Source organism: Somniosus microcephalus, chromosome 19 (genome assembly GCF_052327205.1).
Source record: "Somniosus microcephalus isolate GS21.2 chromosome 19, FLI_Smic_1.0, whole genome shotgun sequence".
Classification (NCBI taxonomy): Eukaryota; Metazoa; Chordata; class Chondrichthyes; order Squaliformes; family Somniosidae; genus Somniosus; species Somniosus microcephalus.
In genome coordinates, this window is record NC_141005.1 from 78,115,753 (window position 1) to 78,128,824 (window position 13,072).

Consider the following 13,072-nt stretch of genomic DNA (forward strand, 5'->3'; position numbering starts at 1 on the left):
TGGAGGGATGGACTTCAATGGGCGAGTTAGGGTACTGGAGGGATGGACTTCAGTGGGAGAGTCGGGGTACTGGAGGGATGGACTTCAATGGGTCAGTTAGGGTACTGGAGGGATGGACTTCAATGGGCGAGTTAGGGTACTGGAGGGATGGACTTCAGTGGGAGAGTCGGGGTACTGGAGGGATGGACTTCAATGGGTCAGTTAGGATACTGGAGGGATGGACTTCAATGGGCGAGTTAGGGTACTGGAGGGATGGACTTCAATGGGTGAGTTAGGGTACTGGAGGGATGGACTTCAGTGGGTGAGTTAGGGTACTGGAGGGATGGACTTCAATGGGCGAGTTAGGGTACTGGAGGGATGGACTTCAGTGGGTCAGTTAGGGTACTGGAGGGATGGACTTCAATGGGCGAGTTTGGATACTGGAGGGATGGACTTCAATGGGCGAGTTAGGATACTGGAGGGATGGACTTCAATGGGCGAGTTTGGATACTGGAGGGATGGACTTCAATGGGCGAGTTAGGATACTGGAGGGATGGACTTCAATGGGCGAGTTAGGGTACTGGAGGGATGGACTTCAATGGGTGAGTTAGGATACTGGAGGGATGGACTTCAATGGGCGAGTTAGTGTACTGGAGGGATGGACTTCAATGGGCGAGTTAGGGTACTGGAGGGATGGACTTCAATGGGTCAGTTAGGATACTGGAGGGATGGACTTCAGTGGGTCAGTTAGGATACTGGAGGGATGGACTTCAGTGGGTGAGTTAGGATACTGGAGGGATGGACTTCAATGGGTGAGTTAGGGTACTGGAGGGATGGACTTCAATGGGTGAGTTAGGGTACTGGAGGGATGGACTTCAATGGGTGAGTTAGGGTACTGGAGGGATGGACTTCAATGGGTCAGTTAGGATACTGGAGGGATGGACTTCAATGGGTGAGTTAGGATACTGGAGGGATGGACTTCAATGGGTGAGTTAGGATACTGGAGGGATGGACTTCAATGGGTGAGTTAGGATACTGGAGGGATGGACTTCAATGGGTGAGTTAGGGTACTGGAGGGATGGACTTCAATGGGTGAGTTAGGGTACTGGAGGGATGGACTTCAATGGGTCAGTTAGGATACTGGAGGGATGGACTTCAATGGGCGAGTTAGGATACTGGAGGGATGGACTTCAATGGGTGAGTTAGGGTACTGGAGGGATGGACTTCAATGGGTGAGTTAGGGTACTGGAGGGATGGACTTCAGTGGGTGAGTTAGGGTACTGGAGGGATGGACTTCAATGGGCGAGTTAGGGTACTGGAGGGATGGACTTCAATGGGTCAGTTAGGATACTGGAGGGATGGACTTCAGTGGGTGAGTTAGGATACTGGAGGGATGGACTTCAGTGGGTCAGTTAGGATACTGGAGGGATGGACTTCAGTGGGTGAGTTAGGGTACTGGAGGGATGGACTTCAGTGGGTGAGTTAGGGTACTGGAGGGATGGACTTCAATGGGTCAGTTAGGATACTGGAGGGATGGACTTCAGTGGGTCAGTTAGGATGCTGGAGGGATGGACTTCAGTGGGTCAGTTAGGATACTGGAGGGATGGACTTCAGTGGGTGAGTTAGGATACTGGAGGGATGGACTTCAATGGGTGAGTTAGGGTACTGGAGGGATGGACTTCAATGGGTGAGTTAGGGTACTGGAGGGATGGACTTCAATGGGTGAGTTAGGGTACTGGAGGGATGGACTTCAATGGGTCAGTTAGGATACTGGAGGGATGGACTTCAATGGGTGAGTTAGGATACTGGAGGGATGGACTTCAATGGGTGAGTTAGGATACTGGAGGGATGGACTTCAATGGGTGAGTTAGGATACTGGAGGGATGGACTTCAATGGGTGAGTTAGGGTACTGGAGGGATGGACTTCAATGGGTGAGTTAGGGTACTGGAGGGATGGACTTCAATGGGTCAGTTAGGATACTGGAGGGATGGACTTCAATGGGCGAGTTAGGATACTGGAGGGATGGACTTCAATGGGTGAGTTAGGGTACTGGAGGGATGGACTTCAATGGGTGAGTTAGGGTACTGGAGGGATGGACTTCAATGGGTCAGTTAGGATACTGGAGGGATGGACTTCAATGGGCGAGTTAGGATACTGGAGGGATGGACTTCAATGGGAGAGTTAGGGTACTGGAGGGATGGACTTCAATGGGTGAGTTAGGGTACTGGCGGGATGGACTTCAATGGGTGAGTTAGGGTACTGGAGGGATGGACTTCAATGGGAGAGTCGGGGTACTGGAGGGATGGAATTCAATGGGCGAGTTAGGGTACTGGAGGGATGGACTTCAATGGGTCAGTTAGGATACTGGAGGGATGGACTTCAATGGGAGAGTTAGGGTACTGGAGGGATGGACTTCAATGGGTGAGTTAGGGTACTGGCGGGATGGACTTCAATGGGAGAGTCGGGGTACTGGAGGGATGGACTTCAATGGGCGAGTTAGGATACTGGAGGGATGGACTTCAATGGGTCAGTTAGGGTACTGGAGGGATGGACTTCAATGGGCGAGTTAGGGTACTGGAGGGATGGACTTCAGTGGGAGAGTCGGGGTACTGGAGGGATGGACTTCAATGGGTCAGTTTGGATACTGGCGGGATGGACTTCAATGGGTCAGTTAGGGTACTGGAGGGATGGACTTCAATGGGCGAGTTAGGGTACTGGAGGGATGGACTTCAGTGGGAGAGTCGGGGTACTGGAGGGATGGACTTCAATGGGTCAGTTAGGGTACTGGAGGGATGGACTTCAATGGGCGAGTTAGGGTACTGGAGGGATGGACTTCAGTGGGAGAGTCGGGGTACTGGAGGGATGGACTTCAATGGGTCAGTTAGGATACTGGAGGGATGGACTTCAATGGGCGAGTTAGGGTACTGGAGGGATGGACTTCAATGGGTGAGTTAGGGTACTGGAGGGATGGACTTCAGTGGGTGAGTTAGGGTACTGGAGGGATGGACTTCAATGGGCGAGTTAGGGTACTGGAGGGATGGACTTCAGTGGGTCAGTTAGGGTACTGGAGGGATGGACTTCAATGGGCGAGTTTGGATACTGGAGGGATGGACTTCAATGGGCGAGTTAGGATACTGGAGGGATGGACTTCAATGGGCGAGTTTGGATACTGGAGGGATGGACTTCAATGGGCGAGTTAGGGTACTGGAGGGATGGACTTCAATGGGCGAGTTAGGATACTGGAGGGATGGACTTCAGTGGGTCAGTTAGGATACTGGAGGGATGGACTTCAGTGGGTGAGTTAGGATACTGGAGGGATGGACTTCAGTGGGTCAGTTAGGATACTGGAGGGATGGACTTCAGTGGGTGAGTTAGGGTACTGGAGGGATGGACTTCAGTGGGTGAGTTAGGGTACTGGAGGGATGGACTTCAGTGGGTCAGTTAGGATACTGGAGGGATGGACTTCAGTGGGTGAGTTAGGGTACTGGAGGGATGGACTTCAGTGGGTCAGTTAGGATACTGGAGGGATGGACTTCAGTGGGTGAGTTAGGATACTGGAGGGATGGACTTCAATGGGTGAGTTAGGGTACTGGAGGGATGGACTTCAATGGGTGAGTTAGGGTACTGGAGGGATGGACTTCAATGGGTGAGTTAGGGTACTGGAGGGATGGACTTCAATGGGTCAGTTAGGATACTGGAGGGATGGACTTCAATGGGTGAGTTAGGATACTGGAGGGATGGACTTCAATGGGTGAGTTAGGATACTGGAGGGATGGACTTCAATGGGTGAGTTAGGATACTGGAGGGATGGACTTCAATGGGTGAGTTAGGGTACTGGAGGGATGGACTTCAATGGGTGAGTTAGGGTACTGGAGGGATGGACTTCAATGGGTCAGTTAGGATACTGGAGGGATGGACTTCAATGGGCGAGTTAGGATACTGGAGGGATGGACTTCAATGGGTGAGTTAGGGTACTGGAGGGATGGACTTCAATGGGTGAGTTAGGGTACTGGAGGGATGGACTTCAATGGGTCAGTTAGGATACTGGAGGGATGGACTTCAATGGGCGAGTTAGGATACTGGAGGGATGGACTTCAATGGGAGAGTTAGGGTACTGGAGGGATGGACTTCAATGGGTGAGTTAGGGTACTGGCGGGATGGACTTCAATGGGTGAGTTAGGGTACTGGAGGGATGGACTTCAATGGGAGAGTCGGGGTACTGGAGGGATGGAATTCAATGGGCGAGTTAGGGTACTGGAGGGATGGACTTCAATGGGTCAGTTAGGATACTGGAGGGATGGACTTCAATGGGAGAGTTAGGGTACTGGAGGGATGGACTTCAATGGGTGAGTTAGGGTACTGGCGGGATGGACTTCAATGGGAGAGTCGGGGTACTGGAGGGATGGACTTCAATGGGTGAGTTAGGATACTGGAGGGATGGACTTCAATGGGTGAGTTAGGGTACTGGCGGGATGGACTTCAATGGGTCAGTTAGGGTACTGGAGGGATGGACTTCAATGGGCGAGTTAGGGTACTGGAGGGATGGACTTCAGTGGGTCAGTTAGGGTACTGGAGGGATGGACTTCAATGGGAGAGTTAGGGTACTGGAGGGATGGACTTCAGTGGGAGAGTCGGGGTACTGGCGGGATGGACTTCAGTGGGAGAGTCGGGGTACTGGCGGGATGGACTTCAATGGGTCAGTTAGGGTACTGGAGGGATGGACTTCAATGGGCGAGTTAGGGTACTGGAGGGATGGACTTCAGTGGGAGAGTCGGGGTACTGGAGGGATGGACTTCAATGGGTCAGTTTGGATACTGGCGGGATGGACTTCAATGGGTCAGTTAGGGTACTGGAGGGATGGACTTCAATGGGCGAGTTAGGGTACTGGAGGGATGGACTTCAATGGGTCAGTTAGGGTACTGGAGGGATGGACTTCAATGGGCGAGTTAGGGTACTGGAGGGATGGACTTCAGTGGGAGAGTCGGGGTACTGGAGGGATGGACTTCAATGGGTCAGTTAGGGTACTGGAGGGATGGACTTCAATGGGTCAGTTAGGGTACTGGAGGGATGGACTTCAATGGGCGAGTTAGGGTACTGGAGGGATGGACTTCAATGGGAAAGTTGGTATGGGGGGGTTGGTGGTCCAAATGACTTGTTTTGTTTTTGACTTTCCTTTTATGATCATTGTTTGTTGACAGATCTTTATTGAAATGTGGCTTCACCATTATTCACTGGAATTATATCAAAAAATGCAGTCTCCCCATGTCAAGGTATGTGTGTTCAATTATTTGGTTCTCTTTGCTTTTTCGATGAGCAATGAATTGGCTAACTGCTTTACCACTTGTCTCTGGTGCACTCTGCAGGCTTCAATGGACTACAGTTGTACTGTTAAAACCAGTTTACTAACCTGGATTTAACCTGCAAACACCTGATTTTTAAAAATCTGCTTCTGCTGCTCTGTTGAAACAGATTGTGTTTCGGGCTCTAAAGGTGTGCACCATTTATGATGACTGACCATTGGGAGAATGGGAGAGTAGACAAGGTTTCATGTTGATTTGCTGTAGCATTTAAATTTGCCAGCATGAGGCCCACTGCCACATGTAGATTCATTCAGCCAAGCAGTTGCAGCACCACTTTGTGCCACTAAATGTCAAGAGCACCCTTGAGTACAGTGCAAACCTTGATGGCGATCTCACCCAATCCAAAGAGATGGTTTTAACCGTAGAGATGGTACAATGACTCTGCAAGTCTTGGGCTCAAGGGTGGAATGTCAGAGTGGCAGGATGTTGGAGTCCTGGCTGTGAGCTCCCCCAATTTGTGCTGAGTGAGGAGTTGCTGAGCAGGGGACAAGAACTCCTTGCCGTCACCTTGACCACTGTCGTTCAGTCTGGCGTCATAGTGTGGGGTTGACTGAGGCGTGGCAGCATACTCCCCTGGACAGGGTGTGAGTTGGACATTGAGAGGACCCGGTAGGCATAAAGGGAAGGCAGCGATATTTGCATCCTTTGACTGCCCGTGCTCTTTTGCCAGCTCTCTGCTTGGCAGCCTCGTGAAGCAGGGCACAGAAAGTCCTTGTATTAAGTAGGTTCAGCCACACCTGGAATAGGTTCATTGGTGGCCGAGTGACGTTACTGGGTCCTGATGTACTTCCACTTGGGAAGGTAGGCTGTGGCTTTAATCTAGATCAAATTGTTGAGTGGCTTCTACAGAGATTGGGGCGGGAAATGGGAGCTGAATTTCCCTGGACAGTACTCACAGCTACTAGCTGACAGAGCTGCATTAGCAGAGTCTTGTCCCAGGATATCTGTTTCACCCTTTCGCCTGTGTGTCTATTTTTTTAATTGTTTGTTCCAGTTCAGCTGCAGGAAACTATTCATCCGAGGATGACAATTCTTCCTCAAGTGTGAACCCATTCAGTCCCAGTCTGGCTCATAACTTGAGCATCAACTTCATTTCGAATAGAGTTTGTGTCCCTTTTCAGGAGAGCAAATGCCAGAAATATAGAAGATAGGAGCAGGAGTAGGCCATTCGGCCCCTCGAGCCTGCTCCGCCATTCAATGCGATCATGGCTGATCATCCAAATTCAGTACCCTGTCCCTGCTTTCTCCCCATACCCCTTGATCCCTTTAGCCTTAAGAAATATATCCAACTCCTTCTTGAATATATTTACTAAATTGGCCTCTACTGCCTTCTGTGGTAGAGAATTCCACAGGTTCACCACTCTCTGGGTGAAGAAATTCCTCCTCATTGCTGTCCTAAATGGCCTACCCCTTATCCTTAGACTGTGACCCCTGGTTCTGGACTCCCCGACCATCGGGAACATCCTCCCTGCATTTAGTCTGTCCAGTCCTGTCAGAATTTTAAGTTTCAATGAGATCCCCCCTCAATCTTCTAAACTCCAGCGAGTATAAGCCCAATCGACCCAATCTCTCCTCATACGTCATTCCTGCCATCCCAGGTATCAGCCTGGTGAATCTTCGCTGCACTCCTTCCATGGCAAGAACATCCTTCTTCCGATAAGGCGACCAAAACTGCACACAATACTCAAGGTGTGGTCTCACCAAGGCCCTGTACAACTGCAGCAAGACATCCTTGCTCCTGTACTCAAACCCTCTCGCTACGAAGGCCAACATACCATTTGCCACCTTAACCGCCTGCTGCACCTGCATGCTTACCTTCAGCGACTGGTGCACAAGGACACCCAGGTCTCGTTGCACTTCCCCTTTTCCCAATCTATTGCCGTTCAGATAATGTCTTCCTGTTTTTGCCACCAAAGTGGATAACCTCACATTTATCCACATTATACTGCATCTGCCATGCATCTGCCCAATCACCCAACCTGTCCAAATCATCCTGGAGTTTCTCGGCATCCTCCTCACAGCACACACGCCCACCCAGCTTTGTGTCGTCTGCAAATTTGGAGATATTACATCTTGTTCCCTCGTCTAGATCATTAATATATATTGTGAATAGCTGGGGTCCAAGGACCGATCCCTGCGGTACCCCACGATTCAAAATAAGCCACTCGACAGAAGTGAGCAGGAGCTGAGTTTGTTATTTTGAGTTGTGTAACCAGTTTGCTAACCTGCATTATGTTGGCAGAGCCTACCACTGATCCCTAGCATCGTTCTGGGGAGACCAGGGCGGGGTGATGCAAGTTAGACACTCTCCTTTCACCTCAGGCCCTGGATTTCCATCCAGCACAGATTGACTGAGGGTTTTACTTGTCTCAGTTCAAATATCAGTATGCATGGTCTCTCAGCACAAAACTGCCTGCAATTTGGCAACCTCGGAGGCTAAAAGTATGGGGTAGTGTATGTCCCTTTAAGAGGAACTATGTTTTTGAAGCCCCTGTATACTGTAGTACCAGTAGTGACCACTCGGGTATATAAGCCTGTGTAGCGTCTTGTGTTGTTAGTTCACCTCCAGACTTCGTTCAGTAAACACTTGTTAAATCAACTCCTGCATTCCGTGTCTCCATTAACACACGGATCTAACATATGGGGGAAATGTCAGCCTTGTGTTTTAGGGCTCACTCCCTTGAAGTTCGGGTAACGGCACAGACTCGAGGGAGCCTTGCCTTGCATCTCACCCCTGCTGTACCTAATGTGGAAGTACTTTATGCTGGCAATGAGTGACTCCCGAGTGGAGAAAGTGTTTGATTCCTGTAAAAGTTTGAATATGAAAAACTCATTTATACAAAATATTGGGACAGTGTTGCATGTGGGGCAGGTTCCATGTGGGAAGTGAGACGTGCGTTTTGTGGATCCTGATGTACTTCTAAAGTCGCTGTTTCATCAGCAGTAGACTCAAGTGGCTCATTTTCAAATCAGCTCATGCAACCTGATGAAGGACTTTTAGCAATTAGTAACGCAGTTTCCTATATCGGGTTTAGGTGACTACCAGACCACTAGTCCCTTGTACTGGTGACACACATCAGTGTTGCTGTTAATACAGCCTGTGCCTGTTTGTGGCCTCATTCCCAGACACCTTGGCAGCCATCCTGCTTCCTGTGTCTCTGGGAGCCAATGACGGCCAGCCTAGCTGTGAATTGTTGACTGAACTGGGATTCAGTGCTGGTTTTCTCAATTTTCTGCTCTTCGTCAGGCAGTTATTGCGGCTTCCAAGCAGCACGTGCAAGAGCCCCCTTAAAGTAGAACTATTGGCCTTGTACAGTGCCTGGCCTCCACTTGGTGACTGCTCACGGCGTTATGATTTAAAATCAGGAGCTCGCTGTGTGGGGGAATATCAGGCACAGTCCAGCGCCCCATTGCTCCTTGATGCAGCCTGTGCACCATTCTCACAGCTGTCCTTAAGCAGAGACATTGGTTGGGATTATAGCCCTCAGTTTGTGGACCAGAGCTCCCAATAACACGCTTGTGCTGTCCCATGACTCCCAGTGTAGCAGTGGTATTGGGTGGAGTTTCTGAATCTGAGGTGAGCGGGTAGTTCGGCCACACTTTAGAGCTCTGCTTCAGCTTTGCATGTCATGTTGGTGCTTTGGGTGCATGTGTGTTACGCCTCTACATTATTTTTATTTTTTCTTCCTCCTCATCACCTTCATCGTCTCCGCTCTGACTCTGACTGTCTTGTGCAATCGTGGCATTGCAAGCCAGGGCCGCAGGTATTCACTTTATTGGACCAACTAACCAGCGTTAAACCTTTTGAGGACGAGGGTCCCACCCCAGTGTCGAGCAGAAGCCAATTATTGTTTAATTTTAATGTTGCCATTGTTTTATGAAGGTGGCGAGGGTTGGTCTCTGCCTCACTTCCAAATTGTACTTGTTATTTTAAACTCTCAACAACCTCCTGACCGGGTTGCGATGGCAACTTGCCGGTTCTGCATTAAGCAGCATCCAGCTGGTCCGCTGCTGAGCACTAATTACTGGGCACTAAAATGTTCAAATGTTTAATTTTGCACATATGGGGCAAAATTGACATGTGCATTTCAAAAGCTGAGCATCCTTCAGAACTCAAAAGGGTTAACGTAATATCACCCACTGCAGTGTTGTGACTAGGTTTATTGAACAGTGTTAAAGACATGTACACTGTAAGGAGAGCTATACTTCCCATCCAAACCATGCACCATGGGGGGGGGGGGGGAAAACTGCACCAGTATCTCATTCGTTGATGAACCGCTCAGAATGTTCCCCTTAAACACAATCCACCTTTGGAAAGACAGAATGTATAATTATCCTGCTGGATGTTTTCAGTTCAACTGGAAATTTCACACAGCCACTGCTACACTGCCCTGAAGTCCCAGTGACAACACTGCTGCTTGCTCGTCTGATTACTCCTGGGCAGCCTCTGGGATTTGGGTAATGGTACATCGACTAACTATATATTTAAGAACTGATGGTAAATTGATCACGTTCTTGCAGTGTACTGTCTCATTGTGTTAAATATTTGTAGCCAGAAATGGTTTAACCCCTTAACTGCCATCAATTGTTCACTCAGTGCCATCAGACAGTTCCCAAAAGCATCTGTCCCAGCTTCTGAATATGGAAAGCTGGAGACTCTTCAGAGTAAGTCTTTAGAATGTTTCTCTTTGGACTCCTCAAGGTGAGGGATACTCGTGCTCGGAAATGGAATCCTTTGTCAGTGTCCAGCACTCCCAGGGCAGGTACAGCAAGAGTTAGAGTAAATCTCCTGCTACACTGTCCCATCAATATGCCTTTGTGTAAACCTCAAGGGTGCTCCCCACTGCACCAGTGTGGCAATTTTTCCAATTCTCTCAGTAGCCATCCTGTGGTCTCTGAGTGACATTTCAAAACTGTCCCTAATTTGGCAGTGGATCGAGACTGACCAAACTCATTTCATATAGGACCCCTTACAGCCAACAAATGGGGGAGAATTTTATCCCATCTCTCTGGGCTGATTTTGAACCCAGGTCAGAGGTGACAAGCCCATGTCGAGCCCAAAGCAGCAGTACCCAGAATGTATTTTCAATTTAAAATAAAACAATCCTGGAGTGTCGCAGGATTGTACTTATTTTTAATTTATCACTGAAAGATGTTCCTTGCCAAAAATATGAAGTGTACTTGTTCAGGATGTTTAATAAACAGTTTTGTAGCCATGCCTGAGCTACATGGTTCATTTACAAATGGCAGTGTCTTGCTGTGCACACATGTCCTGGTTCGTGGGCATCCCACGGGCCCCACTGACGAGCCTCCGATCAAATTGAAACTGCTGCCTGCAGTCATAAAATGTTTAACGTTCGTGTCTGTACAGTCTGAATCTAATCATTTGCTGGGGCAGTGTAGAGGAAGCTTTACTGTGTATCTAACCTGTGCTGTACCTGCCCCTGGGAGTGTTTGATATGTAGAGGGAGCTTTGTTGGGAGAGCTTGATGCTGACACTGGGTGCCTGAACTAGTAGTGTTGTTCCCCAGCACTGAAACCCCCTCGCCTTGATTCCAGTTCATGTAGAAGAAGCAGTCAGCTTCGGAGCAGGAATTATTTTTATCAAATCTCCATTTTGGGTCAAAATGAAGCTGAGGATCTTCGACTCACTTTTAAGCCTGTGTCAATGCAGTGATTTGCAGTAGTGTTGTGTATGGTAACCAGACCCATCCCAATCTGCTACCAGTGGCCTTCAATCAGCTGGCTCCTGATGCCATGCACAATTTCTCCAAACTATTCCACGGTGTGTGATCCAGTGGCTGTCAAGATATATAAATCATTCATATTTTTAATCTGGTGAGAATGGTGCTTTTGTGACACGACTTCACCAAACTGCCTTTTTAGAAGCTGGTGTTTGGCAGTGCAGGGGTTAAATCTGTACACTTCTGTGTATATTGAATGTGGCTACTGATGAATGTTTACAAGTGAATTTGCTGTGTTTGTAATATTCTCTTTCTCTCTGGGTTAATGCTTTCCCCCTGTGTGTTGTGTCTTGTTCTCGGATGCTAACCCTCAGTTGGAGGTGCTACAGTACCGCCTAGGTATCTGCAGTACTCAGTACAGCACTGCATCGCCACTGCCTGGCCACGGCACCTTCCACACCTACCAAGTACCTTTTTATTTTCATTTTTGGTCTCGCTTTACTCTTGTAAGCCACATGGTAAAACTCGGAATGTGTGGTAACTGGATAATGTCAATCAGCGACTGTTCTGGGACCAGTGATTTAAATTTTCTGCGTGATTTAGGAAAACGAGTTGCCCTGTGACGAGACTGTTAACTGAAGGTGCGCACACACTTGTGAAGCGGGTACTGTGAATACAAGTCAAAAGGGTTGACTATGTGGGCCTTGTATATCTGGGAAACGAGGACAGTTAACCAGGCTACCATTTTGGTTCAGTCTGTGTGTCACCATAAAATGGCAGAATTTGGTCACAGCGCAGAACTGAAGATTGAAGACCAGTGCAACAAAAAACTATGTTGGAAAAGCACCTGCTGTGTATCACTCTTTAATAATTAATCCCATTTTTTGGCCATGCTCACTCCTCAGGTCTCTAGGAATTACCCCCATTGATAAAGCTGCTTCCCAGTAGGTCGGTTTCCTCATTGGTGCCCAACCATTCCCCTCAACAGCCATTGACTCGCGATGGGCAGCAGAGTGGGGGCGGGCAGGAGGCGGAGCTCGGAGTGGGGGCGGGCGGGAGGCGGAGCTCGGCGTGGGGGCGGGCGGGAGGCGGAGCTCGAGTGGGGGCGGGCGGGAGGCGGAGCTCGGAGTGGGGGCGGGCGGGGGGCGGAGCTCGGAGTGGGGTCGGGCGGGAGGCGGAGCTCGGAGTGGGGGCGGGCGGGAGGCGGAGCTCGGAGTGGGCGGGAGGTGGAGCTCGGAGCGGGGGCGGGTGGACGGAGTTCGGGGCGGGAGGTGGATCTCGGAGCGGGGGCGGGCAAATGCGGAGGGGGCGGAGCTCGGAATAGGGGCTTGCGGTGAGGGTAGGTGGCAGGATAGTGGCTGGGGGCAGAGCGTTGGGAGGGGGCTCGGCTGGGGCCGAGACGTGGGGGGAATCGACCTGAAGAAAAATTGAAATATAGATTGGAATCGTTGACAAAAAGTGGCTAGGGTTGAATGATGATTGGAGGAGGTCGTTGTTATGAAGGAGGAGCAGTATGGGAGGGACGATTTGGGTGGTGAAAGGTGCTCTAGAAAGGCCAGTTCTTTCTTGGGCCATACTAGAGTATTGTGTGCAGTTCTGGAACCCACACTACAGAAAGGATGTAGCTGAATAGAGCTGCGAAATGAAGAAGAGTCTGCAGAACAAACCCTAAATAGAGACTCCCATTCTGGGACTCCTGGAGAGAATCCTGAGGAGAGTATGATCAAGGGGCACAAGGGGATGTGAATTTAACCTGAAGTTAGATTCAGGTTGCAATCGAGAAACACTATTGAGAGGGGTGGTTGCTTTGGAATAGTTGACGGAGGGAGGCTGTAGGGGATTGTAGCTTAATCGGGACAGCAGGCAAGTCTCATCCAGCCTTGAGATTTTCTTTGCTTCTATCTATTCGGCAGGATTAATGACTGCTTTTTACCAGCATTCTGTTTAGGTAACATTATTTTATTCCAGTTTTATTTGCACATTGCCTTTTAATTTTCCATTTACCATGTGGCTCTGTTTGTGGTGTGTTAGAACTCTGCTGTTTAAAG

The 13,072-nt window shown here is 49.4% G+C and overlaps 1 protein-coding gene across 6 annotated transcripts in view; it reads left to right on the forward strand.

Annotated features, from left to right (window-relative positions):
• The window catches only part of smpd4 (sphingomyelin phosphodiesterase 4), a 74,161-nt gene that overhangs the window by 38,454 nt on the left and 22,635 nt on the right, over positions 1-13,072 (forward strand). For 3 of the 6 annotated variants that reach the window (XM_085962072.1, XM_085962073.1, XM_085962077.1), the window contains 2 exons: positions 5,179-5,250; positions 11,399-11,491. In XM_085962072.1, the coding sequence (XP_085818198.1) occupies positions 5,179-5,250; positions 11,399-11,491 (165 nt within the window). Of the gene's footprint in view, positions 1-5,178; positions 5,251-9,092; positions 9,105-11,398; positions 11,492-13,072 lie in introns of all 6 variants that reach the window. The other 3 variants (XM_085962075.1, XM_085962076.1, XM_085962074.1) reach the window with 2 other exon arrangements.